The 18,831-nt window shown below is 38.3% G+C and overlaps 1 protein-coding gene across 1 annotated transcript in view; it reads right to left on the bottom strand.

Moving 5' to 3' along the window:
* The window catches only part of ABCA4 (ATP binding cassette subfamily A member 4), a 59,945-nt gene that overhangs the window by 29,889 nt on the left and 11,225 nt on the right, over nt 1-18,831 (bottom strand). Inside the window, exons 6-16 of the mRNA XM_054285760.1 lie at nt 17,552-17,749; nt 14,939-15,028; nt 14,317-14,557; nt 12,720-12,859; nt 11,507-11,623; nt 10,545-10,742; nt 7,197-7,402; nt 6,268-6,444; nt 3,638-3,860; nt 1,690-1,911; nt 147-351 (exon numbers count right to left, since the gene is read on the bottom strand). Of these exons, the coding sequence (XP_054141735.1) occupies nt 147-351; nt 1,690-1,911; nt 3,638-3,860; nt 6,268-6,444; nt 7,197-7,402; nt 10,545-10,742; nt 11,507-11,623; nt 12,720-12,859; nt 14,317-14,557; nt 14,939-15,028; nt 17,552-17,749 (2,017 nt within the window). The remainder of the gene's footprint in view (nt 1-146; nt 352-1,689; nt 1,912-3,637; nt 3,861-6,267; nt 6,445-7,196; nt 7,403-10,544; nt 10,743-11,506; nt 11,624-12,719; nt 12,860-14,316; nt 14,558-14,938; nt 15,029-17,551; nt 17,750-18,831) is intronic.

Here is an 18,831-nt window from a genome sequence, read left to right as displayed (position 1 = left end):
ATAAACCAGGAGTGCTAAACTGGATAAGATTCATAGTCTACAAGGTCAAACACCCTGTTTCTGCCACTGAAATATGCAGAGACTGATTAGACTAACACAGGTTGCAGCAATTTCCACTACTCTGTATGAATAAGAAACTGGCGTACCTGGAAAAATGTTATCGAGATACCAAGACAGTACTCCATAAAGGAAAGCATCAAAAATCATCATGTTAATGGAAAACAGAAAGCTATATCCATCTCCTTCCAAGGGACTGGTTCTGATGTTACCCCACTGGAGGCCAAGACCTTGTTCTTCATAGCGTGACAAGTATTCTGTACCGAACCCAAAAGCTACTTGAGAAAGCAAACTCTGGAATAAAGGAAAAAAGATATTCAGCCCTGACAGGGGGACACTTTCCAAAACCAAATAAGCAAACAAAAACCCACCACAAGAAGAAAACAAAAACCCCGAAACAAACAAAAAAAACCTCTGACTTTTAGGGACTAGACTTTAAACCTTGCATAACAAATGACATGAGAAAAGTTGTTTCACTTTTATATTAGCCTATAATGTTTAATTTTCTGCAATTCTAAGCAGTATTATTCAGTATAGACTGAATTTAACCTTGGCTGTACTTGCTTTAACTACTAGGAAACTCTCATAGATAATTTTTTCTTCATTAATATCTTTTTGGAAAATACTATAGGTGCACCTAGAAGTTTACAGGGTACACCTTTGATTATCTAGGTGAAACAAAGTATTTCCTGAGTGTATGAGGCAGGGCCACTATGAGTAACATGACAGAAAGTACACCAGATGATCGTGATATGGAAAACTACAACTGCTTCCCCTGTCATGTCTGCTAGCTGATTCTAACACAACAAACTAATAAACCAGTAGTTTATACTTCATTTATAACTTTATACACTTAGTTACAGCTTTGGAAGTGTTTTGTTTTCTTTTTCCTTATATTTCCCAGTGCAAGAAGAGAAGATAGTTCCTTTACCTATGCTGTTAAAATGCTTGGTAAAAATGGGGAGACTGGACTCAAAACATCTGCTCTCCTTCCTGACATTGGGAACAGAAAATCAATCTGAGTAATTCTATAAGATCATGGTTCCTTCTCAAACAGCAAGAAGTTTTCAGCTCCCCTGACTTGTTAAGTATCTTACCTAAAATGGAAGAGAACCAACTGCATGAAGAATGTCTACAACTCTTTAGATGAAAGGTATTTCTCAGAACTTTGGCACTGGGGTTCAATTCCTAACTTTATGGTTCAGGCAAAGAAGGAATGTGAACCTGAGGTCTTCTTATGCTTAGACATGGGGTGTTAAGTAGGTTATAGCACATGAGAAAGATAACTGTTCCTATTTTGTGAACTGCCTTCATATTTATTAAACATAACAGAAGTTAGATTTGACTTACAAGAAAATATTCAAAACATTTAAAATATTTTAGCATGCTAATTTCCTGGAATTCAAAACATAAAATAAATTTATTGGCTTTTCTAAAAGCTATGAAGATATCTCTTGAACTAGGCCTGCTAAAGGCTTCCACACCTGCAATTCTTAATTATTTAAGAGAGATTTAGGGGTCTCCCTCCCTGAGTCAAAAAAGTCAAGAGGAAGAGATGTGCAATACTTTGTGATTCACATATGGACTGTGAGAAGGGGAGCAGAGATGCCATGGAACCAGTGAAAGGCTTACTGCTAGGATCTTCAGATTAGCAGTCAGACGATCCTGCCAGACAAAGCAGACGATGTGGGGCAGGTACAAGGTGAAGTAGATGACTCCACTGCAGGCAGCTGCCAGATTTGCTTTGGAGAAGAAGGTGCTGAACAAGAAACACTGCATTATGGTGGCTGTGGTGAATGTCAGTAGGAACAGAAAGAACAGAAGTGGATTGCTATAATGTAGCACTTGTCCATGCTGCAAGCAAAAGGAAAACAGAAATATTTACAAGTATTGCTCCTTTCTGCTAGCAGGAAAGGTCAGAATTGCTATTGACATGTAACAGGTAAAGAGTAATAAGCCAGTCTTTCTTACCTAATATGACTTCTAACTCTTCCAGGTATCAGTTTCAACAACTGAAGTCATTACAATAACAAATCCTTCATCGAACTTTATCCCTGTTCTTGGACTGTGACTTCAGGTTAGTACAACAAAATGAACAAAATTCATAACTGACTGAAAACAGACATTCTGTCCCTGTCTTAACAAGTAAATGATTCCAAGCAAGATCTGCCCCCTTGGAAACTCATGCATTTTAAATAAAACTATTTGAAATATTACAATAAATTTTCATTTATCTCTTCACACCATCCCCTCAATCCACTTGCTTGATGTACAGAAAAGACAATGTAAGGAAGTGTTACAAAACACATCTTTAAAAAAACCCACAATAAAACCACAGGCAAATTATAAAGCTTCTGCACCTGGATGTTATTCAAACAGAAGCATATCACATCTGAGAAATCCAAGTGCAGTTTCTCAGAGATCCCTGTGTATTAACTGACCCACTGGGTGAACTTTTATTGACCTTTCTTCATTAAAGCTTTTGTGGATTAAATGCTTTCTCTCTCAAGAAGAACAGGGACTGCTGCCAATTATCTATGTAGTCTTTAAAACCAATGTTGAGACCTATTTATTAGGTCAATTTATATAATGCTCAAATAGGTCTTTCAGGCTATAAATAGGTCTCAGCATGGTTGCAACATCCCACTGGGCCTTAGAGACTGATTTCTTTATCAACAGGAATGCAATGTCTCATAAGAATATATTTACAAAGGTGCCTCACACTGGCATAGTGAAATATGGGAAAGAAAGTGAATTACAGGTACAAGCACATTCCTCTCTGATATTAATTACCCTCTGATTTTTAATTAAACCAGTGTAGCAAATAAAGTGAGCTTTCTCTATCCACCCAAACTGCAATGGAAACACCAGGAACTACAACAACTCATCAGGACATGCTGGTAAGACAGAGCAGCTTGAACCCTAACTATGCATTTATACCAATACCAGCTCCCCACATCAGAAAAGATGCAAGGGCATTCTTCCTTAGCAAAATGCTATACATTTATATGATAAAACATAGCAGCAAGCTCTTAATATAAATCTTGATTCTCAGGTAGTGGAGACAAAAGGTAGTCCCCAGAGACAACATCTGAACTGTCCTGAAAAGTTATAAAAATACAGTAATTCTGAATTAGTGGAGCAAAAGGTGGATTTTTTTTTTTTTTTTTTAGGTTTTCCTGAAAGTTCTGTCCTTGCAGTCCCTTTTTCCATTGAAATAGTTGCCCAGTTTCTAAGCAGAGAAGCAATGGATATTAATAATTAATGACATGTAGTGAATTATTATTATTTATTGGGAGATCTGCATCTGCCTACAGAAAATACGATATACAGAGTGACCAGCCTGATGTATTTTTTATGATCCCACAATAAATCTTTACTAGTGCATTTATTGTTCTGTCTCTGCCAAGTGCTGATGCTGTTATGAGGTCTGCTTAGAAGAATGTGCCTGCTACGTGCTGTGATCAGGACGGGCCTCCACCATTCACATCTCCCTGTCAATGGCTACTATTCCTTCTCAACAGCAAACTGGTATCAGGAGTGCAAACACAAGAGTGAGTTTGAGAGTAGCAATCCTTACCATAATCAGAGCTGTGAGGAGCAATGTGCTCACAGCCATCATGGAAAAGCTGTCTAGGAACCAAGTGCACCAAATCACGCCGTTGGTTATGCCCCTGTTCTTCATGGCCTCTTTCAGACGCATTTCTTTCTCCAGCACTATGCTCTTCACAGTCATGGACACTGAATATATCCAAGCCAGCACCATGAAGATGGGGAAGGCACGGTTTAAGGTGATCATGAAGCTACCAAAGCAAGAAGGAATAAATTAAATTTAGGTAAAACAGAGAAATATTAGATGAAAAGCAAAAAGGAAAAGGAGTGGGGAAGAGTGCATTAATTAAATACAGAACTGTAAAGTCTCAGTCCAAACATCAATAGCATGTCACTAGTAAACCTCACAAGCATCCTAAATATTAATAAGGTAATGGTTTCTGCATTCCCATGAGTCAGATGAATGTTATTTCTATTTTACAAAGAGGTTCTAAGGGTTATTGAAGGCTACAAAATATTTGGTGTCTCATGAAAATCCATCTTTCTTCACAGTGAATTTCCATAATGCTTTTACTATGAACTACAAAGAATATTTTAAGACATATGTTAAGGTTAACAATATGGGAGTGTCACTGTCTTTCTGCTCCAAAGATTCACTGACAAGAGAAATAAACAAATTAGTGATTAAAAGCAAGGTTGCTGAAATTCATACAAACCATGAGTCAGGGTATTGGATCTAGCTGAGATGGAGTTAATTTTCCCCACAGCAGCCCTCACAGCGCTGGGCTTTGCATGGATAGCTAGAAAGGTGTTGAGAATGCACCAGTGTTTTGCCTGCTGCTGAGCAGTGCTGGCACAGCATCTGAGCTGTCTCTCCAGCATTTCCACTTCACCACTAGGCAAGGGGGTGAGCAGAATCTTGGGACAGGACACAACAAGTACAGCTGATCCAAACTGACCAAAGGGATATTCCATATTGCGTCTGCTCAGATATAAAATCTAAGGAAAAGGAGGAGAAAGTGTGAGTGGGGGGGTATTTGATATTTACAACATTTGTCTTCCAAAGCCACTGCTATGCATGCTGAATCCCTGTTTTCCAGGAAGCAGCTGGATGGGAAATAGTGAATGAATCTTTGGGTTATTTTTTGTTTTAACTTTAGTAAAGGGCCTCATCTTGACCTATGAGTTGTTTTCCGTCTCAATTTCTTCTCCCTTCTTGCTGAGGAAGAGGGTGATAGAGAGGCTTGGTGGGCACCTGGCATCCACTCACAGCCAATTCACCACAGCCCTTGGCACGCAGTGCAGGCTGAGCCAGAGGCAGTTTTCCATTAAGCACACAATAGTTACAGGAGTTTTTAACAAGGTCCTGTACAGGACACAGTTTGTCAGCTGCACTGTTTATCTCTTCATTTTGCTGAGTCTGGGAACATGTTAACATAAACAATGTCTCCCTGGCACTGATGGCCTTGCTGTGCTGGGGGAGTTATCTGGTGAAGAAGATGAAGGAATACATCTCCCTCTCCCTAGTTACAATTGATGTGGATGGTTTTATTATTCAGGCTCCCAGGGTACTTGTTCATCCTTATGTGTGCACTTTAATACTACTAATTAACACTGCTATGTATTATGGGGTTTGGGGAATCCAGTGTTGATTGTTTAGAGGCCAAAAGCTCACAGTTGCTAAAGGCAAGGAGCAAAAAGTCTTCAGCTTCCTAAGTCTGAGCCCTACAGAACTACGTTTTTGCCATATCAAAGCTATGTCAGTTTCAAAACAAAGGGAAAATCTTCACTTTTTCACCAAAAATGTCCTGAAAAGCAATCTAGTCTGGAGAAACAAACTCATGCTTTTGTGATATGGCCTAGGGCACACTGAGTTTTGCCTGTGGATGGATACAGGTAACCAGCACTAGGCTGGGCACAGCACAGCCTACAGGTTACCATGAGGATGCTCTTGCCTCACTCGAGCAGGATCTCTGCAGAGGCCATCACTGAGCTTGGACACCAACCCTGGACTGCCTGTGGCCACTGCAGGCTTCAGAGAACTTTTGCACAGATGGGGTTTCTGCTTCTGCAATATTCTCAGTGGAGAAGAACTAGACAGCAGGCTTGCCAGGGTGATGTTCTGTCAGACCAACATATAATGAGTGATGGGAATGACAGGCCAATATATGTGTCTGCAATTTGCTTTTATCAGAAGTAGCAGCATTTGCCTGCTGTCAGAGCACATGGACAAAACTATGAAAAGATTCCTCTAATGCCTTTTTTTTTTTTTTTTTTTGAGTGAAAAGTATAAGAGAACAGCTGCAGTATCACAGACTGCAGCATTGGAGCAAGCACACGGTGAACAGGGAAGGAAATTGGAAAAAAAATGCTGCTTTTAAGAGGCTAGTGTATTGAGTTCATTTTAGGCCTGGACACTGGATGAAACAAAGGCCAGGATTAGGATTAGGGGTTGAATCTTGGCAAAGGTGGCTTGTGGAGTCTGAGTTATGACAGGATAAGGAAAAAAACAAATTAATTCAGCTATGTCTCAGTTACTACTCTTGCATTTATACCTTAGGACATTCATAACTTAGGGCTAATTCTGGTACTTGAGAATCTTAAACCATCCAGCAATCCAAGTATTCAATAGAATTAAGACAAACTGCTTTTACTCACACATCATCCACAAAACATGGATATGGCATTTGCTGCAGATAAATTCCCAATGGCACTTCAGTGCTGGTCTGGGTCTTTATAATCCCATGCTCAATCATGTCCTGGAGATATGCAAAGCCTCCCCAGATATAACGTAAATCATCAACAGGATCAGCTCTTGGACCAGGATCCCAGTACCTCAAAAGAAAATTCACAGGGAAATTATTTGAGTAAGCAGTGACTTTAGGGAAGGGTTGTGGGGTAAATTAATTAATTAATTAATCACAGCAACTGAAATTGTAGGGACATTGCCTGGAGTTGTCTTTTCTAGACTTTGGTCTATCAGACCATATTGCTTAAGAAAGTAGAAGGCTCTTTTTTTCCCTTTTATTTTCTCTACACTGACTTGGAATAGCAATTTTGGCCTAAAATGTACATAAATTAGTCCCATAGCAGAATAACTGTTCTAGAATAGAAATAACTGTATTTAGAATTGCAACTGCCAGATACCATTATATTCTTCTGTAGACAGTCCTGAGAAATTATATCCCTTTAAGTGAGTCTATTTGGTGGGGACTTGAGGAGGAACAGCAGAGAAGCTCTGCTGTCCAGGTGGAGGAGAGATGAGTCACAATCCATGCAGGACTTTCTAGTCTGTCTTTCCCAATGGTGGGGCCATCTATAAACTGAAGCAGGTTACTGAACAGATTCTGAGCAGAATTATCCCTTTGCCTTGTATTCCTGCACCTACCTACTGCCTGGCTTGTCACAAGAGTGATACTATTTATGTTAGCACCTGGTAACTGGAGATGGACTCTGCACTGCACTACACTGTATTAACAAATACAGCTGGATTTTACATGTGTATCCAACACAGATTCCAACACCCTTGTGTCTCTCATATTTATGTTATGGCAGGCAAGAACTGAGAAACCCTTTCAGGTAAATACCTGTCTTTGATTTTGTTTGTTTTCTCCACTGCATCTATGTCCATTCGGATCTTGTATGTCACATGTGGTGGGAGACTGCTGGCTGTAGGTTCTAAGTCTGAGAAAACCACAGCAGCCCATAATTTGTTTTCCTCCAGCAGATAAAGGGCTTGACGAGTCAGCTGAGCTTCATCAAGATAACCTTCAAATTTATCCAAGGTCAAACACTACAAATAATTACAAAGAGAAAACTTGCACGGGATTAAAATACTAAGAGATGTACATTAAAGCAAACAGCAGTGGTTGAAAACAGAAAAGGAAAGTAGGTTCAACTGAAACTGTTATTTTCAGCTTTATGTTGAAACTATTGTTGACTCTCTCCTCCCTTCTTCAGCCCAGGAAGTGCCTGAGTGAATACTAGACAGCTAAAGGATGACTGATCTGTAAGAAAAGAACATTGGCTGTGGACTTCAGATGAAAAGCATTTTGTCAAGTGAAGCACTAGAAAAAGTCACAGCATACATTTAAATTTAAATGTCTCTAAGGTATTTCAACATTCCTTCCTATGTAACACCAGACAAGTAATTGATTTATCTAACTGGTCATATTATGTCCCTGCTGAATTCTGACGCATGATTTAACTCCTGACTTAAGTTAGTGAGTCATTTTTATTGGCTATCTCAAAAAAAGGTATTCTTTCTTGGTCTCTGTCATTACTACAAACTGTATTCTTATCAATGCCCAAAAAGACAAAAATTCATCAAAACCTAAGTCCTTTATGTTCCTCCATTTAGGTCCTACTTAGCAGACATTGCAAAAAAAAAAAAAAGATTGGGAATGCTATAAACTCTAGCATTAGTTGTCTGTAAAATTACAAATTTATGTTTGTATTTTAGCATCTGTCCCACAGAATTGGCAAAATATTAACAGAGAGTAGAAGTATATAAACCCTGATTGGAAAGATACTTTTTGAATTCCTTTGCTTCATAAAATTCCAACAGGCTAACTTGTTTGATCTCATCTCCTTGATCATTTCTTGCAAGCCAATAATTAAAAATTAGTCTACATCAAAGGGCTCATATTGGTACTTGTTATTTAATCTTAAAGACTCCTTTACTTAACCCTTCCCTGTGAGAAATCATGCTATGTTTCCCTTAAAACTTCTATTATCACAGCTTAATGGGATCTATATGAAAATATATTTTTTAAATCACAACAGAACAGTGCTTAAACTGATAACACTATTTTGTGGCTTTATTCTTCCTAGTGTTTGTAGGAGTTCATTGTCCTTTTTGCTTCAGAAAACTAACATACATCAAATTTCATATCAGAAAGCAAAATAAGGCAGAAAACTTTGCATGTCAGAAGAGAAAGAAAATCAGACCGATGGATCTTACTGCATTAATTTTTTTGGAATACATTTATCCCACATGGTGTTAGCTGAGTTTAGGAATTATTTTAGTTCTTGCAAAAGTGGCAGTGAGTGCAAAGCAAACCTTTCCTGTGGAACTGTGGAACTTTGCAGGGTCTGGAGTATTACTTGTTGTTTCTTTAGCAGGAGGAATTATTTTCAAGATACTTATTTCAGCTGCAGAAGAACTCAGTTCTCGAGGGGAATCTGTGAGAATGATACTGGCAAATGATAGTGACAGCAACTGAACTTGTCTAGATTTTCACTGCAGAACAGACAATGCCTGGAGTGGGCTGAGGAGCAGCATAGGCTCTTGTCCAGGGGTCCAGTAAAGGAAGCTGCAAGTGTTCAAAACACAAATGCTTATAGATCTTCTCCACGAGTAGAGTGAAATCAAAGCTTGTATAAGAACAAAGGGCTAGATGGGAGTGTTGCAATAATTCACACAGTTTGAAAGAGAGAAGACATTTTATATAGTAATCTATGAGCCAAAGCTAGAATTTATTTCTCTTAACATGAATTGCATTCAAAACAAAGGCTGTATGCTCTACCTAGGCTTTTCTTATCCTCCAGTGAATTTGAACTCAGTTTGTATCTTCATAAATATCACTATATCAAAGTTAATTCTTCAGCTACTTGGGGAAATTTATTTCAAATCTGCTCCCAGTAATTATTTAACAATTTAAAATGGTCTAATGAAAATGGAAAAAGCGAAATCAAAATAATAAGAACAGGTTTGGAAGTTAAAACCAGAGAATAAGAAGTGACTGCATAGCTCTCACTAATAGTTTAGCAGTTCTGTGGCCTAAGGTAATCAAAGGGAAGAACAGGAAATTCTTGGGGTGGTGAGGAGGAGCAGCCACTGCATAATTTGTGGGATTCTCAGCTGCATCACAGTTTGCAGCAGAGACCTGGAGTTGCCAAAGACAGGTGCTGGCAACACACTGTCCTCATTGCATACTATGGAGGTAAGGAGCGGGCTATTCCCCAAAGGGAGCTATTTGTTGCCATTGTGTCTGGCACAGTGGGAAAGCGTTCTCAAGTGCTTACAACTCTGTGTAAACAGCAGACTTTAGAGAATAAGCTCATTAGAAAGAACATTAGGACACAAAGATCTATTACCAGGTACAGTAACTGTTCTGGTATTACTGATGTTCCAGCACTGACCTGCTGCACACAATATATTTAGCTCAGTTTGACAAGAAATAATTCTGCTAACATGATACAAAAAGATCATTAAATGAATCAGCAGACCTTTGTGTAAAGCCTTTATTGTTCCTTCTTGTACTAGCTGTAGGAAGGCAGATAAACTTTCAGTTCCTCCCATCTTGATAGGGACAAATGGTCTTTTAGACTGAACTAGATTGAAATTAGGAGTTAGGCTTAGTCCTGTTGCCTATAACTGGTACCAATTTTCTCTCAAAAATCCTCAGAAGGCACCACTGAAAACAACTTGCTAGAGAAGAGAGGTACAGATTGCAGGAAAGACAGACATCTTGTCAGAAGTGACCACAGAACAAGTGGAAACTCCCTCATTGGTTTCAATGGAATTTTGATCAGGTGCTAAAAATCTGCAAGGGGACTTACCAAAGAACTATTTGTTCCTCTGCTCCTGACCTTGCTGAAATTAGTGGCCTGTTGGTTATTAATACTTACAAAAAACAAATTCTTTGAAGTTTTGCATTCACTTTCGGCCTCTCAGCATTGAAACGTGTTCAGTCAACCAGCATTTTGAGTAAAGCATTTGAAGACCATCAAATTGAACTTTTTTTTAATACTAAGCATTCATGTACTTGTGCCACTGTATTATTCTAAATACATGGATTTAATAATGAGATTCAACTTTAAACAAACAAATATTTTATGATTTTAACTTTCTTGTCTGTTACCACAGACCCAGTACAGCCTAACTGGTTTTAAGACCTCCTCTACAACTAGAGGGGCAGGGATAAATTTACCTCCAAATACTGACTGAGCAAACGCAGAACTTGGTCTACAGCACTGAAGATGTTCCGCCAGTCAAAGTCCGGCATTCCCTTCTCCCGGCTCCTCGAAGATCCATTGTGCAGAAAGTTGATGATTTGCTCTGCGGTGAAGCCTTCTGCACCCATCTGGTTGTTCAGGAAGTCCCTCACTGTAGGGTGCTTCAGAGAGTCCTAAACAAAAATATGACAGCTTTGTCACAATGATGGGTCTTTCCATGCCCTGTTTAGCTAGAAAGGTTTCCATTTCCACAACTCTTTCAACACATGAAAAAGGACAAAAGGGTATGCTAAAGAATCAATTTTACAAATGGGTCATTGCATAACTGGATGTGTGAGCTGAAGAATGGATGAAAAGAAATCTTTCCTTGACTATTTATTGCATTATTTCCTTATAAGCAAGAGGATAAATGTTATAAATGTCTAATACAATACAGAAAAATGAGGAAACCAAATTTTTTTTTCTAGTATGAACTGCTTTATAAACTTTAACTACAGGTAGTAATTGCAGCTGATCAAAGTCAAATCTAAATGATGCAGAAGTAAGCAATATCCCAAAATAAATTTCTGTCTGGCCCAGGAAAAGTATTGTCTTACTGTCTTCTTTGCCTATATAGAATTCAAGAAAATCAAGTTGTCTGTTCTTGAAAGACATTTTGGGGAGGCAGGGAAGCAGCAATTGCTGCCTTTATTAAGAAATCATTAGTCAGATTCTTGACTGCCCAGATCTGAGGTTTTGCCATAGGGATGCTGTAATGCATCTATGACTTGCCTTCAAACCAAGCCCAGCAGCCAACAGCCTTAAAGGCCACAGCTTCCTTGCTGCAAAGGCTGTGCTTGTTGCCAAACCTTTTCAATTAATTGTCTTCTCCATGAATAAAAATAAAAGATGGTGAAAGGCTGCTCTTACTGAGGATCATTGATAATTTATAACATACACGGATCATGTTCATTTGTAGGCTGTTTTGAAAGAAGTGCCACAGTTGAGGTCCTACTTCCTCCCAAGCTTTGGTCAACAATTGGAGGCGTTCAAGCTCCTCAAAAGTGAAGTTTGCCTGATGGAAAAAAACCAGCAGAAAAGAATGTTAGAAATCTAAGGAGATAGATAGAATTTATGATCTATCCAGGATTTGGTGACAGGGGAACCTCTAACTTAGACAGCTGTATTTTTTACCTTTGAAACTTCTCCAACTTGTTCAAATAGCAGAAATTTTAATAACCATCAGAAAAAGAATCCACAAAATCCAGACAGAATCAAATTCACTTAGTATAAAATTCTGTAGTATATGTAATGGAAAAAACAATTGCACATTAAGCCTAGTTAATTTCTATTCCTTTAAATACTTAGATTTTCGGTAGAATTATTTAGAATTTTCCCATTGACTATCTCTCCCCATTAAGAACTAAAAAGGAAGATGATGATGTTAGTAGATGAATGAATGGAAGGCAGCTGGAAAAGACAGATAATCCCATAGCCATGCTATTAAGACCTGAAATGCTGAGCTGCTGTAAATCTGATGTTTTTCTGCGTGAAATCTGAGCAGCAGTTCTGTGCCTTGTACAGATCTCTGGAGTAGTGAATTGCTGCTTATGAGGTGGCCAAAACCTGGGTCATATGCAACCTTCATTAACTGCTCAGATTAATTGCACCCAACTTCAAGCATTTTGCTGAAGAGTCCAGGTTCCATCCTATTTTAATGAAGTGAAAATTCTTTATGCATTCAAAAGATGAAATAATAAACCATGATGTTGCTATTGGTTTGCAATATCTCAGTGTTAGTTCTCAATAAGCTTATCTAAGTCTCACAGTTGCTCCATTTAAATATTTACTGGCACAGAGCTGCTCATGTTCCTACCTCTGTATAATAAATATTACTATGCTTACTGGTGTAAATGTGGAATCATGCCAACAAAAAGCTGCTTGGGTGAGCTGGACAAACCATGAAGCATGGACCAAGATGGGATGAATCAGTGAAGATCTGTCTCCTGTTTTTTAAACAGAGTACCTGTCCTTCCTTCAGGACCAGCAGAACAAATGGAGTTTTGAGAAGAAAATCTGATTAGGCTGAGTGTCACTGGTGACTGTTTTTCAAAAGATGTTTTTGGGGTACAGTTTTTTAGAAATGTACACTTTTGTATTTCAAAACTTACATTTTTTACAATTTCCCGTACAGAAGGTGAATCAGGAGCAAAGAGAATTTTTCCCATCAGCAGGGGCTTCACAGCATGCCAGGCTATTTTGGTTAAAGGGTTTGATTCCAAGTTCTGGATCAATGCATTACAAAAGGGTGCTAAAGACAGAAAGAAAGACAGTCTTTATGTAAAACCCTACTAAAATCCTATCACACATAACATCCTGCGGGGCTTTTTAGTTGCAGCACAGACATTTTGAATCTGAATGAGTAAAAGCACATTCTCCAATGCAGAAGTACAATGACTGAATGGACAGAAAGACTATTAAGTAGATATTGGAGTTGTATAATATGCTATGGAAATTGGAAAAGCAAACATAAATAACCATTTGAAATTTGCTGTTATTTACATGGTATTTCAAATGGAAGGAAACAAGACAGCTCAGTACTGACTGAGCAGTTTGGGCTTTATTTGCTTTACTCCTAATAATTTAGCTCCTTTGTATTGCAGCTGATACTAATACAAAGCTGATCCTGTGGACTTGGATGTTGAACTCTGGAACAGTTCAGAACTGGATCCTACAATAATTTAAAATTAAATATTTTAATATAAATATTTTTATCTTACCCCTACACTATGAAATAATTAGTTTGTCTGGACAGCATTCAATTAATTTGTTTCCTGGTTGAAGAGAGGGAGTACTGGGCCTCTTTGGAAGTCTCAGGCATAAGCAGAGCCAAGTATTAACACAAACAGTGAAAGGTCTCTGTAAGATGAGCCTCTGTAAGCAAAGTGCCCATCTGTACTTTGTCACCATGCAATCATATCTATCATAGCAGAAAGGACACAGAGCTACCACCTATAACATGAGTGGTAGTACAGAAAAAACTGCTGGTGAGCTCAGTGTAGAGAAAAACTAACTAGCAAACAGAAGGGGACATAATAAAAAGACAAAATAACAAATGGTAAAAAATTGGTTGTTCTTTGCATTATATCCTATTACAATAGGAGAAAATAAAAAATGAGGAAATAAAAGCAACAAAAATTGGTAAATTGAAATATTTTCTATATAAAATGTAATCATGCTGTAGAACATTACTGCTACAAAATAGATGCACTTTTATGCAGGAAAATAACAGCCACCATGTATCAAATTGACTATTATTGGAAAGGAGAGATTGTTAAATTCCTGTGCCCAAGGCCATCAAACAAGTTAGGAGAAAAAATAAAGTTTAGAAAAATACTTTAAGAAAAGTAATTCCAGAATGCCATATTGTCTTTTCCTGAACCTTCTTCAGGAACATCTTGTTCTTCCTGATATCAGTAGCATATAATAGAAGATAAAACAGAGGAACAGTCTTAATTATGATCATGGCTATGATTACGCCTTCCATATTAAAAAAAAATGGGTATTTCTGTCAGTTGTCAAGTCCTGGGCTTCCATAGCTGGGCTTCCAGCTATGAAGCAAGTAGGGAGTAAAATAATTTCACCTGGCTCTAATTTCCTAAATCAACTGCTTTAAAATGTTATTTATAAAAGCAAGATTCTATGCTAGTACTTGAACATAAGGTGCACCTGTCGAGAGTTTCTTAATGGATTGGTGGGAAAACTTACTGGTTGTATTATCATAAAGATAACCAGATTTCTTCCTTGTTGAGTCAATCCCCAGGAAAGCTTTGTAGTTGTTATCTTCATACCAGTTGAAGGAAAGCACTCTGGATCCACCTCCTTCTGGGTAGCCACAGAAAAGTTCTGACAGGGAACTCACCAAGTGGCCCAAGGATTCTGGCCTTCCATCTTGTAGAAATGGTTGCAGAACCCTCAAAAGGTCCTGAACACTTGGCTTCCTGGCCAGCTGCAGTAAGACAAGACTTGGTTAATGGCAGCCCTCAAGGCAAGTAAGCATCTGGTGAGGTCACAGTTGTGCCATCAGGTAAAGTGTAAATGCAGTCAGAACCTCATCCTTTCATCTCCTCTGCCCGGGTCACAGGCACCATTTTCAGTTCTTGTTCTTTCATATCTTTTCTGAAGAAAAGAATACACTTCAGAATTGTCAATGCTTGCGTCTACATTTATTTTGTAATGAGAGAAGAATGAATTTTTAAGGAATCTGCTCTTCCCCAACAATTCTAATTTTTTTCTGGTAAAGCGGGAACTGGAACATAAAAACAACAAAGGAAAAAAGGGGCTATGAGCTATACAGAAAAGTGATGTAATTTATTATTAGACCACTTACCTTTTGCACTGCTTGGGAGACATTAGACAGCATCCTCCCCCAAGCCTTCAGGTCAGCACCTGGTGAGTTTCTGTCCAACACAGAGGGAAGCTGTGAATACATAAAAAATAGGGACAACGTTCTACATGACAACAGTTAAAACAATGAGAAGAAAATCCAAATGGCATCTCTGTAGCTCAAATTCTTTGAGTTATTTGGAAGAATATCTTATAAGCCTGTCTTATGGGGCCACAAATCCAGTACCCATGTGCAAGACACAGAGAAATCTGTGCAAATGTTCTTTCTAATATAAGGCTGAAACAAATACAGGCCACTTAAAATATATCTGGGGATTTGTTCTGCTCATCTAAGCCCACCATGACAAAAGGTGCAAAGATGAAGGAGGTCTGCAGTAACTGGGACATTTGAGAGGCTGCTTCTCACAGAGGCTATTCTTCCAGTGAGATATACAGACTCCTGGTGACTTCCAAATTTAGCTAAGGTTTGACACAGAAGCCTGCATTTGCCATGGAGGTAAATAATTTGTAGAACTTTATACTTTGGAAACTCCTGGATTTTGGACAGTCTGATCCTCAGTGTTTGTCAAACCTGAGAGAAACCATTACTTTCCCAGGCTTCTTCTTCAGACTGACCAAACTGCCTTTTCAGTAGAAGTTAACATTTAATTTATCAGTGACTTAAAAGAAACAGGTGACACCATGGTATTCTGTCACATACCACTTTGTTTGCATCACTGCATCCTTCTTTGTCAGCTGTCTAAAGAATCACATATGCACTTGGAGCTGGCACCTTGAGGCTTTCTCAGGCTTTTCTTCTGCTAGTACAACAAAATACAAAGCTGGACTTGTAGATAGCTAGACTGTGATATGAGACAAGGCCCTAAAAAGCCTTCCCCAATACGCCTACACACCCTGCTGATTGCCTGCCATTCCCTTCAGTCAGTAGGTGGCTAAGAAAGCAGAAGACAACTGCACTGTGTAGGTACCTGGCAGGGAGTCACAAAGGCGAAAGCTTTTATGGAAAGCTCATGTTAGCATGTTCTGATCTGTCACTTGACATTCAGGCAGGAAGAATACATGCAGGGCTTCAAAACACACTTCTCCTTGTCCCCTAAGGAGAACCAGTCTGTGCAAAGATTATACAGTGTTCTTGGAGCATCTGCCTGAACCTGGTCTTTTTGAAACTCTGAGGAACAGGGTTTGTAAACCTGTAAAAAATGCTGGGCAGCACATTGTAAATATTCACTCGAAGACCTCAAATACCTCAAAAATCTATTTTAGAAATACTGTAGTATGAATTCTCTGCTACTTCCAGCAAGCATAAGATACATGAAAACATAAGACAATATATTTTTAGGAATGGAAAACAGCGTCTCAGAAGCTGAACAAAAATCCTTATCAGGGTTGGTAAAATCACATGGGCACAATGACTGACTATCAAATACAATAATCAAACAGTGTTTTGCTGGTGTGTCAATTGCAGTTCCTGGTATATTCTGTTCCCAGTTCTGGGAAAATCACAGCTGAACAAAATCCATGTTAAATTAATCATAGTGTTACACTGCTGTGGCAGAAGAGTCTGACCAATACTTCCTATGCAACTTGAGGAGTTTTTCATATATCCTGCCCGCTCCTATAAAGCAAACTGACAATGTGATGGTTTCATGACATCACATTAAAGGTGAAAACCAGCAAATTAAATTCAGTGTTGAAAAATGCAAAGCATGATCATAGGGAAAACAAACATGAAAGATATATAAACAGTGATGGACATTTAAGTTTGCTATCATGAGGAAAGAGACCTTGGAGCCTTTATTAATAGTTCTCTGAAAGCATCATCTCAGTGTGCAGAATATAAATGAAATACTAGAAAACGATGCTATTTTATAATTATTTATTTTATATAATTTGCATTTTATTATATACTTTAAAGTAATAATATTAATCCATGTTTGTACATATATATAGAGTGGCATAATATTGCCATACTAAACCAAGGCTGCAGAAGTGGTGAATTCATAGCAAGGTCACAGTAGAAACAGGAACACAAAGAAGGGCAAAGAAAATGAACAGGAGTAAGGAAAAGCTTCTATAGAAAGAGTGATGAAAGGCAGCACAACTTCCGAGTTTTGTTGGTTTGGCTTTTTCAAAATGGCTCACATGGCTACACCAGCTCAAGCTGCACCGTGACTTTGACTGCCATGTAAAATTCTGTCATGCTGGACAGAGCAAAGACAGAATGGGCTGCATCCAGTATTTCCAGAATCCTCATGATTCCCTATAGGTTTGCCACACATTGTTTGGCTACACAGACTGGAAAGACCAGATAATATTTCAACACAAACTTTGAATGAAAAACTGCATTTGAATCTCTTAGTTATGCTGTACTGTGAATTTCATCTGTTTCATTCCAAAACATACTCAGAACTATCTGGTGTCCTGCTGGTGGTAGGTTAACAATCACACATCCATAACCTTATATTTGCAGGGGTAATAAACTAAGACCACTCAGAAAATTGGTGATGTAGTAAAAAAAAAAAATCTTGAAGAGCAATGAAATTTAAGGGAAAAAAAAAAGACAACATAAGGCAGAGTTAATTGTGTTAATACTTACCAGCCGGAATAGCTTAAAGAAATCAACATTTGCATACAAGGCATCTTCTACTCTTTGTAGACTGTCCTGGGACAGGGCACACATGGCCTTGTGTACAGAAGGGAGACCTCTTCGGCTGCTGAAGATAATAAAGCGGTCCAGGAGGGCCTCACTGCAAGCAATGTCCTTCAGAGTCAAGCTAGGGACACCATAGGCGAACTGCAAACAAAACCAGTGTTTTACTTATTATTAGGAAACTTGTATACTGCTCAGGAACAATTAAAAATTTATGAAAAGTGGACAGTTTGATATCAGCCCCTGCTAATATTTTAATGAGTGGCAGAGAGATGTGGTCAGCTGAAGCATCAACCCTTGAATCACCTTCACTTGATGCTATGCTAGATCACCTTCCCTTCAGACATATTTTTTGTCTTCTCATTAGTGATTTTCCTTCCATTGCAAAAGTCCCTGTGAGTCATCTTCCCTTCCTCACTGTCATCTAAGCACACCTGAAGCCATGCCACCCATCCTTGTGGCTAAGGAGGAATAGCTACAGCTTGCTTGAAATTATTTTCTCAGGACCAAATGATTGTACTACATCACTCTACCTTTTATGTTCAGGTTAGTTATATTTTTGCTGTTACTTGCTCTAAGAAAAAAAACCAAAAACAATACCTCTCATTCTCAAGCTTGATTTCCCTCAGCATTCTATTTTAGTTATGACTATTTCACTACAGTTCTTCCCACAGCCATTTTTCGCTGTCACTCTGCACAGGCACATAGCCAGGATTTACAAAGCCATTCTACATTAAATCACACCCATTTACTGATTACCACTTATAACATAAACATAGAACAGAAAAAGCCCACATTTTTTCTCTTTAGTGTTCAACTAATGGGAACACATTAGTTTCTAGTTAAACCAATGTATATGCAGAATAACTCTATAGAAATGAGTAGATTTACATGGGATTTACATTGCTGTTATGGAATCTTTGTAGTCTATGAATAAATTCTACTTACTTTATAATATACAGAGTACATGGAAATATAATTAAAAGTAGCCCTGGAAATTGCTTATAAGCTAATGTTCCCATCCTCTGTCCATCTCCTTTCACAGTGCAAATTTAAGGAAAACACTGCTCAGAACACTGTGATGACTGCAAATGTATGCTGTGTTTGAGATGAACACAGACTTTCAGACTAGTAAAAACTATGCACTGACACAATATCATTAGACTAAATGAATTTAATAAGAAATTATTAAATTTCTTATTAGAAATTGTCAAAATCTATCCAGG

The sequence above is a fragment of the Melozone crissalis genome, unplaced genomic scaffold (genome assembly GCF_028551555.1).
Source record: "Melozone crissalis strain CALT ecotype California unplaced genomic scaffold, PUWL_Pcris_2 ptg000045l_1, whole genome shotgun sequence".
NCBI classification, from domain to species: Eukaryota; Metazoa; Chordata; class Aves; order Passeriformes; family Passerellidae; genus Melozone; species Melozone crissalis.
The sequence above is the reverse complement of the archived record's forward strand: the minus strand, read 5'-3'. Positions and strand labels throughout refer to the sequence as shown.